At 42.7% G+C, this 24059-nt stretch overlaps 1 protein-coding gene across 2 annotated transcripts; it reads left to right on the top strand.

The window, feature by feature from the left end:
* Window positions 1-161: 161 nt before the first annotated feature.
* Window positions 162-20128, top strand: LOC104306093 (uncharacterized). Of its 2 annotated transcripts, none has more exons than XM_054164489.1 (3): window positions 162-271; window positions 10881-10955; window positions 18860-20128. In XM_054164489.1, exons 2-3 carry the CDS (start codon window positions 10939-10941, stop codon window positions 19143-19145), a joined length of 303 nt encoding a protein of 100 aa, XP_054020464.1. In that variant the 5' UTR covers window positions 162-271; window positions 10881-10938; the 3' UTR covers window positions 19146-20128. The 2 variants fall into 2 exon arrangements, with proteins under 2 accessions (XP_054020464.1, XP_009905332.2); XM_009907030.2 differs by lacking the exon at window positions 162-271 and adding an exon at window positions 580-726 and having other exon boundaries at window positions 18860-20127.
* The last annotated feature ends 3931 nt before the right edge of the window (window positions 20129-24059 follow it).

Here is a 24059-nt window from a genome sequence, read left to right as displayed (position 1 = left end):
CTCTCCACCACTCCGGCGGCAGCCCGGGGCGCGGGGCCGGGCGGCAGGGCGCACCGCAGCCTATGGGAGCGGGCCGGGGCGGGCCGCGGCGGAGCCCGGGGCCGGGGTGTCCCCGCCACTCGCCTGATCGCAGCTCGTCGTGCAGAGCCGGGGGACAGCGGTGAAGATGTGGGCAGAGTCGGAGCGGAGAGGGCGGTCGGAGAGCTGCCCTGCCTTGCCCTACCCGGAGACTTGTCCCCGCTCGCCCGAGCCCTGGGGCCTTTACAAGAAGGTAAACCTCGGGGGACTTTGCGCTCCCGCCTCCCTGGCGCTGCCGCCGAGCCCGCCCGCCCCTGTCTAGCCACAGGCGAGTGATGACCGCCCTCATGCCTCCTTCCGCCGGCCCGGGGCTCCTAGCCCTCTCGCCAGATGGCATGCATCGGGGTGGGCAGGAGTCTATTGGGCTAGCTGTCACCCCTACTCTCCGCTCAACAGGAGGGGCCAGGAGCGGCCGCAGGTGCCGGGCGGGGTGTGGCGGCGCCCGGGCTCGCACCGCCCTGGCTCCGCCCCGCCGGGGTCCTCGCCGTTCTTTGCGCCTGCCCCCGCTGCTCCGCTCCGCCCTGAGCCAGGCCGCGAGCGGGTTGTGGCGCCGGTTTTAGCCTGAGCAAGTGGTCGGTACAAGGGGAGAGCGGGGACTGCTGCCCGACTTTGCTGCGCCGCTATGGAGGAGGACCCGGAGTTGGAGAGGTGAGGGGCGAGGTAGCTTCGGCTGAGTAGCCCCGGAAGCTCACGGCCGCTTAACAGGGCCCGGTGTCGCTGCCGTAAGGCCCAGGCAGCGTTGGGCCAGGGCCGCCTGGGACTGGCCTGTCTCGGATGGGGGAGGTTGGGAAGGGGAACGCTAGGGCTTCACGTCGGTGGACTGCGGATCTGGCTGCCGCCGTAGGACGGCATCTCCCGGCGCCAGGAGGTGGCGACTGGACAGCGGTGGAGAGAAGGGCTCTGCTCCGCCCCGGCCCGTTCCTTGCCTTCGCTGCGGCCCTTCCGGCGACAATGAGTGTGTGTCCCGAGAGGCGCGCAGCTGGAAGCTGGTGTGAGCCGTGTCCTCAGGACACGACTTCGGAGCCCTCACTGAGGGAGCTGCTAGAGCACATAAATCTTTCTACGTAATGGGAACATTCAGTTCTTAAAAAGTAAACCACAACTATTCTTGTGATGTATGCTGGGAGCATTTAGAAACAAGACTGAAAAGGCTTAGGTGGCTTATCTGTCATCAGTTATAATTGGGTGATTAGGTGTACTTGGTAAAAATAAATTAAGGAAAATAAAATTCTTAGAGATTTCAAGTTTCAGTGTTGGATATGTGCCAGTTAATTAATTCTTAAAATTACTGTGTACTTTGCATAGAATAATACTAAATACTTGGTAATTATTTTGTCAAAAAAAAAAAGAAATTGCTTTCTACTTTGTATTTCCTTGGGACAAGAGAATTCATCTCGCTGTGTGTACTAAATTACAGTGTTCCCAAGCAAACATTGGGGATTAAAATGCGAGTTTCTACATTTGGAGGCCTCTCTCTCATGCTTTATGAATAGACTAGGTGTTTGCATCTCGAATTTTTGGGGTAAAAAATCTTATTTGTAGTACCTGTAATTCCTTTATATTTGCAAACTTGTTTATGAGTAACTTCACTTTTTTAATGGCTGTTTAAAATACACAATTACAGCAAAGTGATGAAGTGATTACCTGATGCTTTCTGAACTGTTCTCATGGTGTTCTCAACTTTTAAGAAAATGTATCTGAGGGTGGTATTTTCTATAGAAAATAACCTATTTCTGCTTATGTCTGGCAAATATTTTACAGCACTGGGGTGGAGGAAGGGCTAGAGAGCATAATGTTTTCTAAGAGGCCTTTAATTCTTGGTAAGCTACTTCTGCTCTTGGATGATCAGTTTAATAATTAATGTTGCATGAATGTTATTTTTGGTAGTGCCATTCCAAACTTAAACCTTTTTAATTCACAAGTTGAAACCCTGTCACTGTGCTTCCATGCTGTTTGTCTTCTGGCTGTTACTGCTGTGCTGGGAACTTAGTGGCCTCTGGTCAGTTTAGGGCATAGTGGCTCACTCGCCAGCAACAGCTCCAGTATCTCCTTCTGATGGAACCAGATTCAGGTTTTTTTTCTGCCTCATAGCTTCAGTCTGAGTTGGGAGTTGCTATCCCTTTTCTCCAATAATGAGGATGAAGCTCCATCACTTACAGAGTGGTACACAGTGGGGTTTAGCCGTTTGATGTCTCCAATCTATGCTACTGGTCTCCTTCATATGTGCTTAATTGGCTCTGAGCACATTGCAAGTACAGTATAGTGAACTTGATTATCATTTTCTGTCCTGGATCCACCTGTCATTAGTTATTCATGCCCTCAGCTGTCATAACATCTCATTTTGCTGGTAGCACCTGGCATTTATGTTTACTTCATAGAATCATAGAATGCTTTGGGTTGGAAGGGACCTTAAAGATCATCTAGTTGCAAGCCCCCTGCCATGGGGCAGTTATTTCTTGGTTAATACTTAATTATTTCTTATTCTAAGTACCCTTCCCCATACAGTCTTCAGGAGTCTGATGAGACCTTTCTTTATCTTTTGGTTTGCAAACATCACTCCTTAGTTTCATAGTCAATGACTGGTTTTGATCATGCTCCCTTGTGAGTAGTGCAGTGATCATAGTTAAAGTTCCTAAAAGTTATAAATCTTGTAAGATGTATTTAGCATACAAATAATGACATTTCTGTTCTGTAGCCACAGTGTTAGCTATTTTAGGTAGATTTTTTTTTTTAAGTGTTTAAGAAAGGCATTTATTTACAGTATTTTCAGTAGTCTGTCTCTGAATTCAGGTATGTCTTGCGATCTGCAAGTCTTGAATAACAGCTTTGCCATGGTGGGGGAAAGAAGTTTAACTATTTTTGTGCAGGTTTTTTTTCAGGTTTGAAGCAAATTTTGTACCCCAGCTTTCCAAACAGTGATCTGTTAGGATAAGTCAGTCATCCTATTTTTCCCCCTGTTATTATTTAAACAGAGAGCTCTTCATCTTGCTTGCTGTATTTTGTCCTTACTGACATATTTTGCTGCTATGATTTTTTGCCTTTACTGTGCCTGAGTCTTGCTTGACCTAGCATTTGGCGTTTCCCTCACTTTAATAAGTGATATTTGTGACCCAAACTGAATACTAACTTGCAAGTTACCATGTGATTGTTGTGTACTGTGGATTTTAAAAGTAAAAGCTGTAAATACCACAGGTGTGGGAAATAGTAGTATTTGCTACGTTTTACTGGTTTATTTCCTCACCTCCATCTCACCCAGTGTTTAATCTTCATAACCTTTATCATGCCGTATGAACTGACATTTTTTTCCTGTGAATATGGTGGTACATCAGTGAAGACCTAGAGTCTTGAGATACAGCGTGATTCTAAGTAAACTCTAGGCTGAATTCTGTTAATATATAACTAATGGTATTGTGAGGATATGAACCAAGAATGAGTAGAGGGGGGAAAAAAGGCTACATACAAATCATCTACTAGGAACTGTTGAGTTTATTTCCCCTACAAACACTTGCATGTACTTCTCCTAGTTTATTTCAACTAAATATCTTCTGGAATAGTGCAGAGCTTAAAATTTTCATCCCTATCTAAAACAGTATTTCTTCCCCTTCTCCTTCCTGAATTGTTTTGTGTGTATGAAGCACAGAAAATATGTAACTTCTCTGCAAATGCAAAGAAAGTGCCTTTATTATACTGAGTATCCAAATCCTTCCATAATCCTGTCTTTCAACAGCTATAAATCTTTCACAACCTTGGGTATCATACCTTGTTATAAGCACCTACCAAGCTTGTTTGGGCCATCATTTACTTGGAATGAAGTGTTTCCTAAGGAGATGCTGTTCTGAATCACAAGAAATGCTATAATTCTGTAACAAGAGGCCTGTAGTTGAGCTGAGAATCAATAGTGTAATATTTTGCTGCACCGTTGTCCCAGTTACACTTTATAGCAAGTAAACTTTGTGCCTGAGAGAAATTCATTGATAGTTCTTGCTGTTGTTTAACAGTTAAAATTGAAGTACCAGGATTTAATATTTAGATTCTTTGTTTCTTGGCCAAAACAAAGCTAAAAATCACTGTTCAACATGGAATGGTGTATTTGTTCCTTAAGATGGTGAGAAGATCACCACAGAAACGTGCTCCAAGTAGCACTCCTGGGGCTGACAAATGTTTCAATAAGTATGAAACCTGACTGACAAAGAATGGGAGCATTCACATACCTGCAGTGCCTCAGCCTTTGTTGAACAAACATTGGGAAACTTGTGGCATATTTGTGGCTTTTTACATTCTTAACTTTGTGGCTTGGCTTTATTCTTGACATTAATTTTCATCAGTTTTCTTAGTAAATATGAGCAGAAAGGACAAAGCAGCTCACAGGAGTTAATTGTAAGTAACACTGGCCTTCATTACCATTCCTATATTGCAGAAGGCAGTATCTTCAGTCCTTTAGTTGACCGAAGGACTTGATATTAATTATTCAGATTAATTGGAATACCAACATCCACTCTATTTCCAGTCCCATGCATGGTTAAAAATAAGTTGTATAGACACCATAAAACTACTTTGACAAAATTGATTTAAAAAAACTCCTTTTTTTTTTTTTTCTTTTTTTTTCTTTTTCTCCTGGGCTTGCAGCTTGTTGTCAAGACCTAGAATGCCTCAGCAGGTAGGCTTAAGTGTGGTTTTGAGGATTGCAGTAGTTGAGTGGCCTGGCAGTTGAGGTTAAATAATAGTAATACAGACTGAAAGCAATAATTAATGCTGTGAAGGTCTCTAACAAAGATGTTTGTTACAGATGTCCCTTCTCTGATTCTGGGAGATGTTGACTATGAATAGTGCCCTTCTAGTCCACATCTGTTGACTTCTGCAGCCAATTGTGTGCTGTGAAGCAACACCAGTAGGTGTATTTTCATTAGGGTTCTCATTGGGATCTTAATGAGATGATGACATGGGTGGAAATGTGCCTAAAAGCTCCAGAGCACACCCACAGGTGACTAAAGAGAGGCCGTGGTGGACAAAGGAGCCCAAATAGTGCCCAGGCCCATCCCAGCAGCTACCAGCCCATCAGAGGTTCATCTACATAAGCCCAGAGGAGTACAGGGGCACAGTGGCAGGTGGGAACCTACAGTAAGGACTCAGAGGAGTCTTCTCTGAACCCTTCCCATGACTGGCCCCAGGAGACAGCTTCAGTCAGGTGTGACACCCATCAGGATGAGTCAATGCTGAAGTGCCTTTAGGACTTAAGGGTGTTGCTGCCTAGGCATGTGGGATACATTATGGGATGCAGGACAACAGCATTTCGAAATTGCATAAGGCTTGTTACAGGATGTGCAGAGGAGAAACCAAAGGCAGGGAAAGGGATAGGTTCAGATGATTCAGGGAGAATCAAGAGTGGAAAAAATAGAGAAGGGGATAAAAAGGTCTGGTTATGTATGAATAGGCTGCTGGTTGATATACTTGTCTGGCCATGCTCTGTGCCTGATCAGCGCAGTTTATCCCATTTCTGTTATGTTCCTTTAGGGTGAGGGATTCTAAGGGGAGAGTGTAAATCTCAGTGCTAGCAGTTAGAGTCAAAACTGTGAGTTGAAGGGGTCATGTGTCCATGGTACCAGCAACTGGAACAAGTGCAAGTCTAGATGCCAGCAATTGAACTGGGACCCTAGGCTGCAGGGCTGGGTGCCAACACCCAGCATGTTTTATGCAGTGAGTATAAGCAAGTGTCCGCCACTGGAGTGGGACTGGGGACCTTTTTATCTCTGCTGCAGTACTGGAGCAAGTGTGACAAGAGAGTGTGTGGCTGCTAGTGAAGATCAAGCTGGATCAGCTAGTGAGTGAGTAAATGAAGTGGAAACTGGAAGGTATGCATATAGTAAGTGTGGCCAAGGGGTTTGCAGAGGTGAGACATGAGTGTACACCTGTGTGTCTTTATGAGGAAGACTGCAGTGAGATTGGATACTGGGGGACCCAGTCCCAGCCAGCTCTTTGTGATGGTCTGTACTAGCAGTGGAGTTGGGCTGAAGCCTCAGTGGCTCCTTACACCTGACCAGAGAGAAGAGCAGGATAAAGCTGTTGGTGCAAGTGCTGTGGGTGATACTGAGTGGTGTGGCCAGTGTGGGGGTGTGTGTGTGCCTGCCTGCTGGGAGTAGATTTTCAGCCTTGCTACTGGTTGGACCTGGGCACGAAGCTGTGGCTACCTGGCCTCTCAGCTGATACATCTTCTAAATGAGTGGTCCATAATTACAAACATTGGGTGGTCTCTAATGACATGGTGGTTTTGTTGCCTGTAACTGTATCAGACACACCTCTTCATTACCAAGTACTCTTTTTTTTTTGAGTCTATTTGATATTTTTTTTTCAGAAGTGATGAAGCTGTTTCCCTGTGAAACAGAAAATATCTCTTGTTTTGCCTGACTTTGAAGCCCTTAACATTCCCCCCTTTTTTTGGACATATGCATTTGTAATGCAAGTAGTTAGGATTTATGCAATAGGAGCTTTGCCTGTAACCTCAGAATATAGAGGAAAAAGATTTAATCCCTCAAAAACGTAAATAGGTCTTGGACCATACTCTTGAAGATAAAAATATCACTGCTTATACCTTCATGTTGCTGTAATTCTGCAGCCAAGTGTGATTGCTCAGAAAGGATTGCCACAGCAAGTTTTAAATGATGCTTGCTATAAAAAATGCCAGAATGATGACAGTGTTCTTAAATGTGCCCCATCCCTAATTTTCCCTCCTGTCTTTCCCTTGGTGTTTGGCTGGTTCTCGTGTGAAAGTTGTGTGCCATGTTCCCTTTGTTAACGCTGCCGAAGCTGTTAACCACAGGACTGGTTGTATAGGAACCAAGCTGTAAAAATGAAGAGAGCAAGGAATGCAAAGTCCTGAGAGACCTCTAAAAGCAAATGTGAAATCCCTGCTTGCTTAGCTTTTAAGGTTTTGGCTTACTTGTGTAGAAGATACAAGTTCAGTGAGTGGAAATACATTCTTTCAGAGGACCCAAGCGTGTTTTTCATTTGTCTGTGCAAGTCGAAAGGGCTTTGTGAAGGTGCAGTGAATAAGAGTGATGTTGAAAGACTAATATTAGGAAACAATGTTTGATAAGAAGGGAAGATGTTGACTTGTAAAGCTACTAAGATGGATGCCAAGTCAGTTTGGAATTTGATACAACCTGGGGGGGGGGGGGGGGAGGGTGAGTGGTGTTGGAAAGTGACTTCTAGTTCTTGGATAAGTTAATAGAATTGGTGTTGACATACTCATTTCATAGAATCGTAGAGGGTTTGGGCTGGAAGGGACCTCCAAAGGTCATCTAGTCTGACCTCCCCCACAGTCAGCAGGGACATCCTCAACTAGATCAGGCTGCCAAGGGCCTGGTTGAGCTTTACCTTGAACATCTCCAGGGAAGGGGCCTTAACCACCTCCCTGGGCAACCTGTTCCAGTGTTCCACCACCCTCATAATGAAAAACTTCTTCCTGATATCCAATCTAAATCTGCCTTTCTCTGGTTTGAAGCCACTGCCCCTTGTCCTGTCACTTCAGGCTTTTGTAAACAGTCTCTCTCCATCCTTCCTGTAGGCCCCCTTCAGGTACTGGAAGGCTGTTATTAGGTCTCCCCAGAGCCTTCTCTTCTCCAGTTTGAAAGACCCCAGCTCCCTCAGCCTGTCCTTACAGCAGAGGTGCTCCAACCCCCTGATCATTTTCGTCGCCCTCCTCTGGACCCTCTCCATCAGGTCCATGTCCATCCTATGTTGAGGGCTCCAGACCTGTACACAGTACTCCAGGTGAGGTCTTACCAGAGCAGAGCAAAGTGGCAGAATCACCTCTCTGGATCTTCTGGCACTGCATCTTTTGTTGCAGCCCAGGATGTGATTGGCCTTCTGGGCTGCAAGTGCGCACTGTCTGCTCATGTCCAGCTTCTCATCCATCAGCACCCCCAGATCCTTTTCCACAGGGCTGCTTTCTAACACCTCATGCCCCAATCTGTATTGACAGTGAGGATTGTTCTGGCCCAGGTGCAGAACCTTGCAGTTGTTCTTGCTGAACTTCATAAAGTTCACCTGGGCCCAGCTGTCCAGCCTTTCCAGGTCCCTCTGGATGACGTCCCCTCTCTCTGGTGTATCAACACCACCATTCATCTTGGTGTCACCTGTAAACTTGCTGATGGTGCACTTGATCCCACTGTGTCATTTATTGTGATGTTTTCCCTGAAACTGAATTGCAGCTGTTTAAAATTGTGTGTGTTTGTATGATTTATTATTGCTTTGTAGCTCTGATACTTTGGTTTAATAATAAAACAGTGACAGATTTTTATAGTAGTATATTAATGGCTGTCTTCAAGTCAGGTTTCTCAAAATATAATCACTAAGTTTGGTAACTGTGGTAAGTGATCTGTTGTCAGCCACTTCTTTTTCCTCTTTCGTCCCTTTGGCTGACATGGCTGTTGGAAGGCTTAGGACAAGCTTTTATAAAGGCTGCATGTTCCTGCTGTCATTACTATAAACTAGCTGAGATTGCAAATTCTAGGTTTGGAGGGGAAAAAAAATACCATAATTTCATGGAGACTCATGTGTGCAACATTTCCCATGTTCCAGTCTTAGAGCCTGTGTTTCTTCTTGGGGAGCAGCCATCCCACACACGCTCCACCGCACCTACCTAGGGAGGCAGCAGTAGCTGACGAGGTTGCTGACACTGTACTTAGCTTAGCATCTAGGTGCAGATGACTCAAACAGGTGACAGCTTACCTGGGCAGATACTCAGTTTCCATGAATGCCTGTGGTGTGACTGGATATGCAGTATGTTCTCACAGTCAGATGTATGCTTAAAAAGGGATTTGAAGTACCCAAAGCCTTGCTGCTACTGAGATCATGCTAATAGCCTTGTATGAGAGAAACTTACGTGGAGAACCTTAAACCAATGTGTCGTTAATAGACTAGTGCACAGATAAGCAATGCTACCATTTTTGGTGCATTGCTCTGTTACAATTTCTGAGGAAGTCTTGGATGCTTCTCCTTGGAAAATCCTTCAAATACAGACTGTCTTCCCCTTGGAAAGTCCTTCAAATGCAGACTATCAAAGAGTTATGATCTGTGAGCGTTTGCATGTCTGTCTGGCACAGATCTCAGCTTCTGCTGGATGGAATGGTTTCCCCTTGGAAGAAAAGGATATAGATAGATAAGTTGATCAATAGTTATTTGTATGTTGTTTGAGAACCTGTGACCAATCTGGGAGGAGTGGTCCCACAGTAACTGGTTCTAAGTATAAAATACGAACATTTATTCAAGCAGAACTGCAGAATAACTGAGTAGCTACACCTTAGCATATATTGCTGCTGTACTCATTTAGAACCAATTTGTCTTCTGTTGCCAGGGAAAACCAAAGTATGCTGAAAAGCACTACAGAAAGAAGAAAAAGCATGCCTGTTTATTAAATATCACCAGCCTATCCTGATGAATGAATGAATCCATGAGTGTTAATGTGAAGGGAGCTGACAAAGGCAAGATCATAACAAACTGAAGAAGGTTAGATCTATAGACTGACAGATGAAGGCTGCTATGTAACTGTATAATAGTTTCTCATTAACTACTGAAGGAAATTGTGTACACAATTGATACTTGGGCTGGTTTTTAATCTGTGGCAAACCAACAAAATCCTACTCTGCTGATAGTACCATAACAACATGATGGGGCATGGCTTCCTTGAAGTTTGAGTTGAAATCTGTTGGCAGTTACCTTTTTTGCAGTCTGCACACACACATATACACACGTGTGTTATCAAGAGGATGATTGTGTTGCTTTCATTGGCTGCTGCTATTTGGACTTTCTGGGACATCATAGCTGGGAGAGTTAAACAACAAATACCCTCTTTATTACCTTCTGTTTGCAGTTCCTCAGGCCTTCAGTCATGTTTGTGGTGTTAATGCTTAGTTTCATATGCTGGGCATTACAGCCAGATTCATAGCTTTCCTTTTCTGTCTTGCAGTTATTTTTAGTTGACATACATAGTTACTTACAGTTAACTAACCACATTGTTGGTTTGTGCATTCAATTTATATGATAAATGGCTCGTGTTACCTCTTCACTGGTTTTTGCATTAACTATGTGCTATGGAGCAGTTACTGAAGTTTTATTTGAGATAGAAATTAATTAGCAAAGAGAACTGAAAGACTGACATCACAAGAGTTACCTATAATTTGCATAATTTATACTCTTCAATGACTTTTTTGTCAGCCTCGTTGTTTAATTGCTTTAGTGTTAGTCTGACTGGCTTGTTGCAGATGCTGATAATGCGAAGTCTGGTCATTTAGGGTGGTGGTGGACCATTGGTAGTCACAAAGATGAGCTCTTTTCTTCCACTGTTTCACAAAGTTAGTGCCATTTGACAACTGGTAGTTGCAGTGCTTTTGCTGTCACCTGGCTGCTTGCCATTTTTTCTGGTGTCATTTGACTGTGCTCAAAATAGGTCTGCTGTGCTTGAGAGACCTAAGTGAAGTGACAGCAGGGAAAAGGATTCCCAAGGTGAAGCAATGCAAACTGTGCTTTTCAGTGTAGTACGTTAGTTTTGCAGACTATCTCTGCTCTTCAATTAGTACTGCAATTGTTGTATTTGTAGCAACTTTAATTGCTTTTAATATATAAAAATGTTTCTTGGTGGAATCTGAATTATCTTAGCAAGAAAGTCAAGGTGATTTTGGTAGCCTCTTTAATACTGCTTATTTCATTACAGTGAAGAAGCTCTCCACTCTATTTACAGAAGTGCATAAAGTGGCAGGTTCTTGTGTTCTGCAAGTGGTAACTTTTTTTCTTTCCCTTATATTTAGGAAGGCTGTGGAAGAGTTACTTAAAGAGGCAAAACGTGGGAGAACCAGAGCGGAAACAATGGGAGCTATGGGTTGGTAAGTTGTGCCAAGAGGACATAAATGTATGACCAATGCCAAAATAAATTTTACCTTTAATGTGTTACAGAAGTCTCTACCTTTTAATTTGCTCCATGTTTAAATAATTTGTCTTCATGCAGGTATTAATTTGTCTGAACAAGAATTTGAAACCCGATAAGAAGGAAATTCCAGTAAATTCTGCTTGCATGAAGCTGCTGGGTTGAATGTGTTGAAAGCAAAGCAATTGGAAAACTGGAGTAGCTTCTGTAATAGTATTCCCTTTTAGTAGATGGAATTCCAAAGCCTGGATTGGAACCTTATGAGTCTTTAAATTACTGGATGGCTTCAGTGTGCACATACTTAGACACTGGCCACTGAGTTAGATTCTGTTTAAGGTAAAAGAATTCATAGCCTGATAAAGAAACCTAAATGCTTAAAACAATAAAAATACTAAACAGTCCTCTAGTAGAGAATCCATGTCTAAATTGCAGAGGAAAATTAACTCAAAGTATAATCCAATTTTGGAAGGAGGTAATTTTCTTTTATACAAAAACCCCTCAACAGCTGAACCCCAAGGGCTAATTTGTATAGCAAGTGGGGAAATAATCACAATATTTTAATCCTAAGTGAAATACAGTATTAATTCTTCAACACAGTATTTCAGTTTTTACAGCTAGATTATCATGGAATGTAATTGTAATTACTGAAGTAATAACATGCTGAAAAGAGTAATTAATCTCAAAACAATGTATATGACTTTGATAAGAAGCTCCTGGATCTAGGGATCTTCACCCAAGTAGTGCACCAGTTGGCTGTTAAACTCATTTGCAGATAAGGTTTGCCTTTCCCCACCAAGGGTAGTAAAAGATAAGCCTGCTCTGTTAGTGATGTTCTCAGCTAATTCCTTGGCTGTGTTTGTTTTAGTGGCTCTGAAGAGGTTCAAATATGTCTTTATGTTTTTTAAACAAGTTTTTGGGGTTTTACATGGTTTACCCAGTATTTCTGCCAGAGATGCAGCTTATGGGCTGTATGTTAAAATAATGAATTGGTTTAATCCCCTGGAATGGTTGCAGCTACACTGACACAGAATGCTTTTGCCTGGTCAGTCTTGCCAAATGGCCAGATAAAGCAGTGCAGGTAACTAGCACCACGAAGTGTTGCATGCATCCAGCCAGCTACTGTGAATTTGCAAGTTAATTCCAAATACAGAGACTAAAGATTTCTCTTGGGAGGTGACCAGGCCTTCCTGTGCAACTTCATTGCCACTTGTGGAGTCAGGAATTCACCTGCTTGGAGTGTGTATGAGATTCTACTCTCAGCTACTTCTTACTGCTTGTTTGTAAAAGAGTAGTGTTCCTGCTCAGCTGCCTGTGGTGATTAGTTCAGGCTACCATGCAGTTTGCTAAAGCCTAATTCCTAAGACCTGCCAGAGGAGGGGACGGCCAAAGGTGGCCTGTTCTTCGGAATAGCTGCAAGTTCCACTAGAGTGAAATTGTGTCTGGCTAGGTCAGGATTGTGTTGTAGGAGGAGAGAATTGTCAAGAAGGCTTCAGGCAGACTGTTGACAATAAGGACTGACATGGTGATACCCTGAACTGAGGCTGTAGAAGTCAAGATCTTTTCAACTTTAGAGGAACATAGGAATAGTTATACTGGGATCCATCTCTGCTGTGCCCAGTCTCTTACCAGTGGCCATAACCCAGTGCCTAGGAAATGGAGAAAGAAAGGTACAAGAAAGTAGCAGTAGTTCCTCAAGATGCTGTCCCAGCTTCAGGCAGCCTGCAGCTCAGATACCCTGCACTCAGAGCTGACTTCTTTTTATTTTGAATATTTTCCTCTCTGAACTTATGCTTAGGGAGACTGGTAGTAATCTCTCTTATTTGTCACAAATCTGCTGCTGTAGAGTTTGGCGAAGGCTGGTGTACAGCTTGTGTTATGTGGCTGTAAGGGAGGTATAAAGCTTCCCTGTAGCCAGACTTCCAGTACATCTTTGGTGTCTTGCTCTGCAAGTGTGAGAGACAGACCAGTAGCTGGAAGCCACCCCTGCTCTGCTCTCTTTAATATTTTACATGCCTCATTGTGCTTTTCTGGTCCTTCTGACCTGGTGCAGCAACAAGGTATTGCTTATATATGTGGGAGATGAGATGACCATTAGGATATTTAGAAGGAAACTGAAGTATGCTCAGCTGAGTATCACACTCTAGCAAAATGCCATCAGATGTAACTGATGTTAGAGTAAATCCTCAAGGGCTTGAGAGATTAGATCTAAGGACTGACATGTAACCTTGCAGCTGTAGACTGCTGAGAGACAAGGTACCTGCTGCTCTGAGCTTTGTGAATAGCAAATGAAATGAGCAGAAAAGTTAGTTCATGAAGATGTGTGTTGATAGACCAAATCCTGGGAAGCATAACTGGTAGAAGCAAAGAAACAAGGTCATTACAACTTGTCTAAAAGGGCAGTCTTAACAGTAAAACACAAAACCTTCCTTCCTTGCCAAACTCAAAATGCTTACAGGTGTGTTTCTCGAGGACTTCTGGGATTTCCTCAGCCCTTTGTCAGAGTAGTCCTGGAGAAGAGATGCACAAACCCTGGAGACATCTAGTGTAAGGCCATCAGTCCCGCATTGGCACTGGATAGTTGAAGCAGCTCAGCCTATGAAGAAAAGATTTTTCTGCCATCTGTCTTTGGGTAAGAAGACGCAGAGGCTGCTGCTTCTCCTACTTTGATTCCAGTTTATGTTGCTCTGCAGCAGCTGCTGAATACTGGGAAATAAATTTCTGGAGCCAGTGGCATTTGAGAGGAGTTGGTTAAAGGGAGGTGTGTGGGGAGGTGGCATTTCTGGGGAGCTATAGTGTGCAAGTGTGCACAAAGGAATAGTGTCTACTGGTGGTAACTTGATGGCAGCAAAACCTTAGCCATCCAGCCTCTGAAGGCTGTTTTGGGATAGCTGTCAGGTTCAAGCCACTCTTCCATTACTGTCCAGAGTTGTTAATTCTCATAGCTCAAGTGCATGGTTTAAAGAAGTTCCCTGATCCCCCCTGTACACTTTTCTGCTGTCCCCTGGTGCAAGGTGGACAGTCAGCTACTGTTTCAGACTAAATTGCAAGCATTCAAGCTTGCATAGCTAATCAGTTCAGAAAAAAAGGTACCAAAGGGTTCTTTAGGGCAGGGTCAAATACAAAGACTCAGCCTCCAAATGTGGGACAGTGGTGTTAGTGTGTGTTCCAGTTTGGGAATGTTTGGCCAGTGTTACAAGCTTGCTATGAATGGTTGGGTGGGTGCTGCAACCTGTAGGGGCTGGATACTAATAGAAGTCTTGACCTGGAGAGGGAGATTGTCAGTGATATCAGGCAAGAGTTTATGCAGGAGAGGAAATTATCTAAGCTTGTCTGGACGTGAAGCAACTTGTCAGCATTGCCAATGGGCTGCATGAGCTCATAGTTGCTTAAGTGCCTTAGGTCACTGGCTTCTGTGCTCTCAGGACTGCTCACCTTGGCAGTATCTAGGTCTGTGGCAAATTAATCCAAGAAATACTGGATATTCTTATTGGTAGATCTCACATTGTTGGCTTTCATGTATCGACTTGCTCCTTGGATATCCTCAAAATTCTTGCTCTCAGTGCTACAATATTTCTGGTTCCTACAGTACTCCTTTTGTGTGCACTCTGTGGCCATAGGCATTCTTGTTGGGGTTCTCCTACATCCTTGTGACACCACATGTTGTAGATCTTGATGATGATATATCCAGTTCAAGCATTGGTAGAGCTAGAGAAAATGTGTGAGAGAAGGATGTCATGGTTTAGACTCAGCCAGCAGTCAAGCCTCATGCAGCTGGTCACACAGCTACCACCACCACCCCAACCCTCTGGTGGGATGGGGAGGAAAACTGGGAGAAAATGACATGTTGAGATGAGGAGTTTAATAGAATAGCACAAGAGAGAAGCAGCAGTGGGCGTAACAATAGTATTCATGAAACAGTGCATAAAGTGAGTGTTATAAAATGGGCCAGGCACCTGATCCTGTCCAGTGCTGCCACAGCTGCCTGCTGGGAATATCTGCACTTGTCTCACCCTCCCCACCCCTCTTAATGTAGCAGGCCTGACACCAGTATGGTGTGGAATGCCCCACTGGGTGGTTCAGCTGCCTGTCTTGGCTGTGGCCCCTTCCAGCTTCCTGTGAAAAAATTAACCCTATCTTAGCCAAACCCAGGATAAATGTGGAGGGAGGATTGTCTTCTGAAGGTGTCTTAATGCTGAAAACATTGATTTGTGGCTGAACTTCAGTGATGGTGCTGTGATGATGGAACTCTGAATATCAGAGCACCTGTCTGGAACTTAAACTTTGAAGGGTCAGTTGATCCAGGACTGGAAGCTGTAGACAAAGTGTAAGAACACTTGAAATGGTTAGATAAATTTATCCTTGATTCATCAGAGAGCATTGGAGACAGATGGAATAAATCTGTAGGATATTTGGGGTTTTCCATTGTGTGTCTAGTTAAAGCTAAAAGCTCAGTTTTTCTGAAGTGTTTTTGTTGATCCTGTGTACAGTGGAGTTTCTTCCCATTTTAGGGGGCCACCTAGCTTTGAGAAAGGCAGTTAAAATGCCACAGAAGCTACTGTGTGGAAAAGTTCGAGAGGCTTACTGGCTTTATTTCTCCAGTGCATAGGTCTGCTCTTCAGAGATGCAGGTAGCAGGTGAACTAAGGCTGAACTGAATACAATCCTCTCATCTTGCTTGAAAAGCTTACCTAAAATATGGAAAACAGGATGTTTTGGGGTGGTTTGTTCATCTCTGCATTTTAAGAGCAGATGGAATTGCAAAAAGAAGATAAATTTTGGAAGCATTAAATTATTTTAACCCATGTTTCTTGTAAAGCAAATCCTAAAAGGGCTTTCATTCCTCTGGACAGCCTTCTGGTTTATACCAAATCTGTTAGAAGTACTCCAGAGTACAAAATAATGAAGAAGAGGCTGAAACATTTGAGGGCTCTGGAACTGCAGAACGCTGTGTTGCATTGTCTCTGATGGGGTGTTGCACGACTGCAGCAGCACTGCATTGTGATTCCCTTGCGTCTCTAAGTTGAATGTGAAGAGGAGGAGAAACAGAGTACAGACAGAGATTGCAAAGTAAGTCTATTAAAATCTTGTGATCAGATCACAGGTTCCCATCCAAAGTCCTGCCAGCTGCCTCTAGTTGCCAAGATCATACATAAAAGTTTGCAGTGTCCTTCCACATACCCTCTTTTGTAAGATCCCCTGTGAAGGGATCACAGCTTAGACTAGTGAGTTTGGCAGAACAACCTCTAGCTACCTTATTTTTGGCCTTCAGTCACTCTCCTGTTATGTACTGTATTCTCCATAGCAGTTTGAAGTGGCAGAAATGTAACTTGTAAGCTTTTAAAAGTGCTCTGTGGCACTGCTCCCTAGTCAGCAGTATTGCATTCCATCTTGTGTAGGATGAGCTTGCCTCTCAGCTCTTCAGAAGTCACATTGAGGGCAAAGCTGTGGTTGAACTGAGCATTTGCAGGATCAGGCCTACATCAAGCCAAAGGCTTGCCTTTGAGGAAGTCAGCTTTTTCAACTCAAGAAATTGTGTCAAAGATAACAGTGGATTAATGCTTTTAATCTTCACAATTCCATATACAGCGTGGATATATGTAAACATCATGGGCTTGTTTGTGTGCATGTGTGATATAGCGTGGTGCCATACATCTCATTTCCTGTAAGACTTAAAGGCAGAATTTGCTTTGTTGAAGCCTGAGGTCAATAAATCAAAGGACTAATGCTTCTCTTCAGCACCATAATCTGCTGCTGTTCCATCAAAGCTCAGTGGCTCACTTTTATCACTGTATGATGGTGAAGTAATGACATCTCTTAACTGACTCTGAAGCCCTGCATTTCTCATCAGTTTTCATTCTTCATATAGCTCAGGCAGCACTCAGTGCCAAAAAGAAATAAACACTTCAGCAAGGTGAATTTATATTGGGCAGATTGTCTCATTCTGGTGCTATATGTGTTAGTGTTTAATCAATGTATTAGCTCTTAAGGAAAAGCAAGACAAATGTGAAATCGTTTTTGCCTGGATGCAGCTTAGAGAAAGCTGCACTCTTTGGTAGGAAATGTTCAGGTACAACATTTCAATGCTGTCATAAGACATGCAGAGGACTTAAAAAGTTTAGGACAAGAGGTAATGGCTTCAACTTGTGCTGGGGGAGGTTTAGATCAGACATTAGGAAAAATGTCTTCACCAGATGGGGGTCTCAAGCGTTGGAACAGGCTGCCCAGGGAAGTGGTTGAATCACCATTCCTGGAGGTGTTTAAAAGAAGTAGATGTGGTACTTGGAGGCATAGTTTAGTGATGGACTTGGTGGTGTTAGGTTAATGATTAAATTTGATGATCTTGGAGGGTTTTCCCAACCTAAGGGATTCTGTGATTCTGTATGTTGGCTGCTCTGTGTTATGAGCATAACCTGTGCTGTGGCATGTTCAGAACCACATTCATAGCTGATGTAGCTTGAAGTAGAAACTATCCTCCTGGCATATGTTAGCCTTGTATTTTTACTCAGTTAATGGATAAATACTGCCTTCCTAGTTTACAAAACATCTATACTGGATAAAGATCTAGGCCTTTTTTGGTGCCCTTTTTTTAACTACTAGTTGAGCAAAACAGTGTAGATTTATATGCAGAAGAATGTATGCCAAGAAATACCAAGCAGAAACAAAACTGTAGCTGCTTAATGTGTGCTTCTACAATTACTCTCCCAAAGTATTTGAGGATTTAGAACAAAATCAGTTATCATTAATGCTTAGTAGGCAGACCTGAAGCAAAAGACCATGATAAATGCCACGTCCACTTAAGTTGTTATGTGTGCTGAATAATCACATGTGAGTTTCATTAGGTTTCTTGTTCTGATATCTCTGATTATTCTGAGGTGTCAAGTTTTTAAATGGTCAGGGTATAGTTTCAGTACTTCACAAAATACTGAAGCAGAGTAGATGATCTTAACATTGTGGTGTTGGGATTTGTTGACTCCATAGTTTATTCAGTGAAGGACACTGCTCTGATTTGTTTAGAGTCGCTGTTTAACTTCTCCGCCTGCTCACAGACTCAAAAATACTGTGAGGACGGACACCACAATGGCTCCCACTGTCAACAAAGTCTTCAGAGTGACTTCTACTTACTTCAGGAATATATACAAATGAACTTTTTTTTTTTTCTCCTGCCATTTTTTAAGTAGTGATACATTTGGAATGAGTACAGCAGATACAAAGAAGATAGATAAACTGTACGCCTCTTGTTTACTAGGACTGTCTAATAAATTATGTGCAAAAGCGTTGAGCTGCAAGAAGAGGAAGTCAGAAACAGTGGAAGAATTGGATAAGTGTCTTTTGTGTAAGAAAAAGAAATAAAGTGCTTTGGTGGTTGCCAGATAAAATTTGTATGTCTCATGGGTATGTTTTATCACTACAGATGTTTGGGTTCTTCGTGCAATCATATTTTCTACTTTCAGAATATCCCCATTCATAAGATAATGCTGACTTTAGTGGACTATGGCCTTGTAAACCATTCTGATTTGACTTTGAAATATTTAGTAACATATTCTTTCCTGAATGCCTAAGTTAAGCACTGTCAACCTTAAAATGCATTGTCATCCTCTGCTTTACCCTGGACACAGTATATTGTGAAAACCATGTGGATTTTCACTTTGTTGGAAGTAAAATTACTCTCCTCCTGTGAAGAGTAAGATAAAAGGAAACTGGAGACAACCTTGAGCATATCTTTCTGTACTGAGAGTTTACACTAGGTGGCATGCAAGGAAAGCCAGAAGCACAAACCTGTCTTAAAACTACTGAAGTTAAAATCTCAGACTTGTTTCAGGATGTTTTTATCTTGTCTTTTGATGGCTTTTAATTGTCTTTACAGGTTGAAATGTCCTCTTGCTGGTACCAATAAAAGATTTCTTCTTAATACCATCAAAAACACATTACCATCTCAAAAAGAACAAGACCAAGAACGTGAGCAAAAGGAAGACAGTAAGGAGCCTGAGCCAAACAAAAGCAGGAAAGAAGAAAAGCAAAAGAAACGCAGAATTCACCCATATACTCCCAGCTTTCAGTCCAGAAGGAGAGTCAGCTACTCTCCTCCGAGGCACCGAAACAGGAACCACCACACAAAGGATAAGCATGAAAAGCGATCAAGCAAACGATGAGGAGAGTGGTGAATGTGTGGTGTTACAAACCAGGAGTGTCACTAAGAGTCAGACTGCAGGGATGTTCCTTTTTCAGGAAAAGGTGGTGTTCTAAATTGAATTTTGAACTGAGTTGCTTGTGTGAGAAGTAACCCTGAAGTAGCTTTAGTAAACTTTCCTTTGGGACCTTTAAGAGAACAGCAAAGTGCAGCATAAACCTTTCAGTCATTTTAGAACAGACATTCCTTTCCCTGTGCTCCATTCCTTATCCCCTTCTGGCTAAGCTTAGGGTCTTGGTGATGGAGTGTGATACATGTGTTACTGTCCAATACAACTTGTTTAGTCCTGTCACTCTTTTAGAAATAAATTTAAATTAAGCAGAAATTTATTTATTATATAAAGTTGGCAGAACTTCTTTGCTGCTAACCAATGAAGAAGTTTTGCACATTTGGGTTAGTTTAGATTTAGAGAATCTAAACGAGGGGAGAGCTGGTCAGTGCATTCTGTATAGGATATAAGAGTTTGCTTTCTTTAGTGTAAACCCAAGACATTCTAAATGGGCAACACTGGTTTTGCTTTGCAGGAGAAACTACCGGGGAATACTGATGTTGCTTGTTATTGTGTATTCACAAACCTGTCATAGATAATAATAAACATTACCCCTAAAAAGCCATAACTGCAATAATTGTCTCTGTTTAGACTTCCCTCTGTAAGGAAGTAGTTTGAACAGTAGTCTGTTGTCATGGTGCTTTCAAAACAAACCTTGAAAAGACAAAATTATGTTCTCTGTCCACTGCTAGGAAGTTTCCAAGTAAATGTGTAATACTAGAACTGCAGAGGAGTTACTTAAAAACAGTCAAATGCTCACTTTCCCAAGCCTGTGTGACGGTTCTGTAGTGGTACAGTTATGAAGCAGGTGATGTGGAGCACATACACCACACATCAGCATATTCTACGTCACTTCTGTTTGTGTTACAATATACGAACTTTCTGTGTGGAATATTTTGTATTGCGAAAAATACTTGTTTTGAACCTGAGTTTCTGGTTTTAAGCGTGTTGGCAATAAAAGCAGAAATGTTCATTAAAAGTGCTTTGTGGGATGAATGCTTTTAATGGGTTTCTTAACTGACATGGGCCTCTCCTCTGAGGGAAGGCAGAGCTAGCGCTTTGTGGCCCTGCAGTGTTGTGTCAGGGCAAGAGTGCCACCTGTAGGCTTATCCATACCTCGTCTTGCGGTACTTGCCTGTCTCGGGAAGATCACGCTAGCAAAGAGATGGGAAGACCAAAGTGGAGATCTGCTCTGGCTGAGTTTTCATGCCTGAGCTGGAAATTTCCCTTCTGAGTAAGGGGAAGGTAATAAAACTGTTGCTGAGCCCACCAGTGGCTGCCAGGGCTTATGTAGCTAACAAAGTAGGATACCTTCACATTTTTGCTGAGTTGTGAATACTTTATCTCCCTGCAGGAACTATAACACTAGAATAATGTCCCCACCTTTCAAAAAATGTCAGGTATTTAAGTGAGATCAATGAAAAGGTACAGTCTTTGAGTGTGTAGGATTGTCTGTGGTTTAAACAAACAGATGTTGTCTGCAGTCCTTATTTTGCTGTACACTGGTTGTGTTCTTAATTCTTTTTGCAAGGACAGCACCCATAAGACTGTGTGTCCCCTGCTGCAGTGACTGTGCTGGAGGTGCATGGCTTTGTAGCTGAGAATTCATCTCACCAGTGGTCAGTACTGGAGCTGGAGATGTTCCACAGAACAAATACTCATGAATTCTTGCTGGTCTGGCCTGTGATGATAGCATGGTGGACTGAATGCTTTGCACACTCAGACCTTCAATTATCACTTTAGAGTAACGGTTGTTGTTGATTCTGCATTTACTTAAGCCAGGCTTAAATTGACCCAGGAAAAGTAGTAACAGTGTGCTTTCAAACTACTCTGGACTGTTGATAGAAAACTCTTGTGTAATAGAAATGCTCATCTAGGGAGTCTGACTTGACCTAAATCAGGTAACTGGAGGAAAACATGTCTTCAGAGTACAATGAAACTGATGAAGAGCCTAGAGAATAAGTCTTATAAAGAGTGACTGAAGGAGCTGGGACTGTTAAGTGTGAAGAAGGTGAGGCCAAGGGGAGATTTCATCAGTTCCCTGCAGTTACCTGAAAGGATGTTGCAGAGTTGTTGGTGCTGGTCTCTTCTCAGGTAATTGGGGATAGAACAAGAGGGAATGGCCTCAAACTGCACCAGGGTGGACATTAGGAAGAAAAAAATTCACAAAAGAGTGGTCAGGCATTGGAATGTGCTGCCCAGGGAGGAGGTTGAGTCACCAACCCTGGGTGTGTTTAAAGGTCATTTAGATGTGGAGCTTGGGGATATGGTTTAGGGGTGAATGTTATAGATTAGGGTCAATGGTTGGACTTAATAATCCCAGGGGTCTTTTACAACCTGAATGATTCTGTGATTCAGTGCTGGTAGGTTCAGATCTAATTCTGCTCTTTTCTGACTTACTGAAGAAACTTGAATTACTAATCTTCCATTGGTTGGTTCCACGTCTTTCACAAGTGTACACAATAAACTGCTGCTCACTGTTTTAAGGCAAATTTGCACCTGCTGATGACTTTTTGTAATAAAAAATTGGGTGCATAAAGCCAGGTTTGTATTGTGCCTGCAGCTCCTCGGGTTGTGCAGCAACGACATCATGTTTAGAGTATCTTAAAGATAGGATTTTAGCCCTGAAACTTTGAGTGTGACTTTTCACAATGTGTTATTAACTGCTGTGACTCAGAACGCTTATTATCTGTGCACAGTCCTTGAAATAAATAAAGGCATACATAAACAAGAAGCACCTTTGAAAACATCAGTGCAGCAGCATTAATGTACGCTGCATTCCCTTCCCATGTGAGTAACTAGGCTGCAAGGCACTACCATGGGAGGCTGAGTGTGAGAGCACACTGTTTATGTGTTTACCTGTGAGCTGCTAATGTTGTCTTTAGTAGTTTCAATGTCCATTGTATGGGTAACAGAGTTCAGTCAGGCGAGGCTATTCTCCTGCCAGAGCCACAAGTATTTGTTAATTAGACTTTATTATTATGTTCTTCCAGAATGTTCAATTTCATCCACCAGATACTGAAGGAAGATCACAAAACAATGTGAAAGAGAAGAAAACACTTTATGATTGGGCTTTATGAAATGCTGTTATTAGTGCTGACTGTCAAGGATGTAGTAACGCACAGCTCTTACGCTCGTTGTCCAGCCTCTCTTTTGTCAGTTCATTTGGAATTTTTTACAATGAATCATGAATGTCCAAAAAAAGACCAACAGCTTTCATGCATAACATGATTTAAAGGCAAAAATAGACCCTGCTTTAGGCTGAGTCAGTCGAAAACAGAAGTTTCTTGAGGTGCAGTTGTAAAAGCGTTCCTCAGTGATTATGAAATTTCTACAGAAAACTAGTTAACAAAGGAGATGTAAATGTTTGTAGATCAATGGAATAATGTAACAGGAGGGGGTTGCTTTTCCTGCACAAACAGAACTGGGTTTTGTGTGGTGGCTGCAAGTTGATCACCAAGAAGCGCGTTTCCTCTCCTGCCCTGTCACAGCTCTCATTAATAATTGCGTGTTTTCACTTAATTAAACTGGAACAGCAGCAAAAAGGGGACTGGCTTGGGTAAGGAGCAAGAAAACATATTTGGATTGTGCTTGGAGAAGGATTTTACTCATTTTTATCAGTGGAGTCACTGATCCACCAAATCTTTATTCATGTGAGTGATCTTTGCACTTGCAAATAATCCCGTTGTAGCTCACCGTCTAGGAAACTCTCTTCTGCATTAATGTACATTCTTTGTTTTACTGACTGTCAGTAGGAAATGCTCAAGGAAATGTTAGAGGGTACAGCTGTAATTAAAAAAAAAGCAAGCCCCAAACATGTTCCAAACTGTATGTTCACACCCTTATTTCCAGATACAATCATTTTAAAACAAGGGGGGGGAGAATTCAAGTATTAATATGTCAAATATTTAGTAGCCTCTCAAAGTCTCCAATGAACACTGTGGTTGTATGTTCCTCATTTATTTTGCATCACCTCAGTATTACTAGGACTCAACAGATACCGAAGAGGGTTTGGGCAGCTCTCAGGTTGTTACCCTCCACCTTATTAAAGGCTTCTAGAGGGCTGCTTGTCTATTGAATCTCAAAACCTTGAGTCTCCATCTTTATGCAAGAAAAATAAACTTTTATAAGTGAAAGCTAAAATAATATTCCATACTTACACAAAATTGGTGGCTTTTGTATGAACACTGCTACCCAAAATAATGAGCCAAGTGGTTTAGGCATAGTTCTGACTGTCCAGTGTCTTTTATATGGTAGTATATAGGACTAAATGTGCAAACACTCTGCAAGCGGTGTGGTGCCCTGGAGAGAGAATATAGTCCCCAGACTTGGTAGGCACCACTGCCACAAGTCTTAGAATAGAATAGAATAGAATAAACCAGGTTGGAAAAGACCTTTGGGATCATTGAGTCCAACCTATCATCCAACACCATCTAATCAGCTATATCATGGCACCAAGTACCTCCAGTGATGGTGACTCCACCACCTCCCTGGGCAGCCCATTCCAATGGCCAATCACTCTTTCTATGACAACGTCTTCCTAACATCCAGCCTAAACCTCCCCTGGTGCAGCTTGAGACTGTGTCCTCTTGTTCTGGTGCTGGTTGCCTGGGAGAAGAGACCAACCCCCCACCTGGCTACAACCTCCCTTCAGGTAGTTGTAGATAGCAATAAGGTCTCCCCTGAGCTGCTTCTTTTCCAGGCTACACAACCCCAGTTCCCTCAGCCTCTCTTCATAGGGCTTGTGCTCCAAACCCCTTACTAGCTTTGTTGCCCTTCTCTGGCTCATGTTGACTGTGGATGTGCATAAGCAGTGGCCCATCATGA

This window comes from Dryobates pubescens, chromosome 10 (genome assembly GCF_014839835.1).
Source record: "Dryobates pubescens isolate bDryPub1 chromosome 10, bDryPub1.pri, whole genome shotgun sequence".
Taxonomy (NCBI): domain Eukaryota; kingdom Metazoa; phylum Chordata; class Aves; order Piciformes; family Picidae; genus Dryobates; species Dryobates pubescens.
Note: the sequence above shows the minus strand (reverse complement) of the source record. Positions and strands in the feature narration are given on the sequence as shown.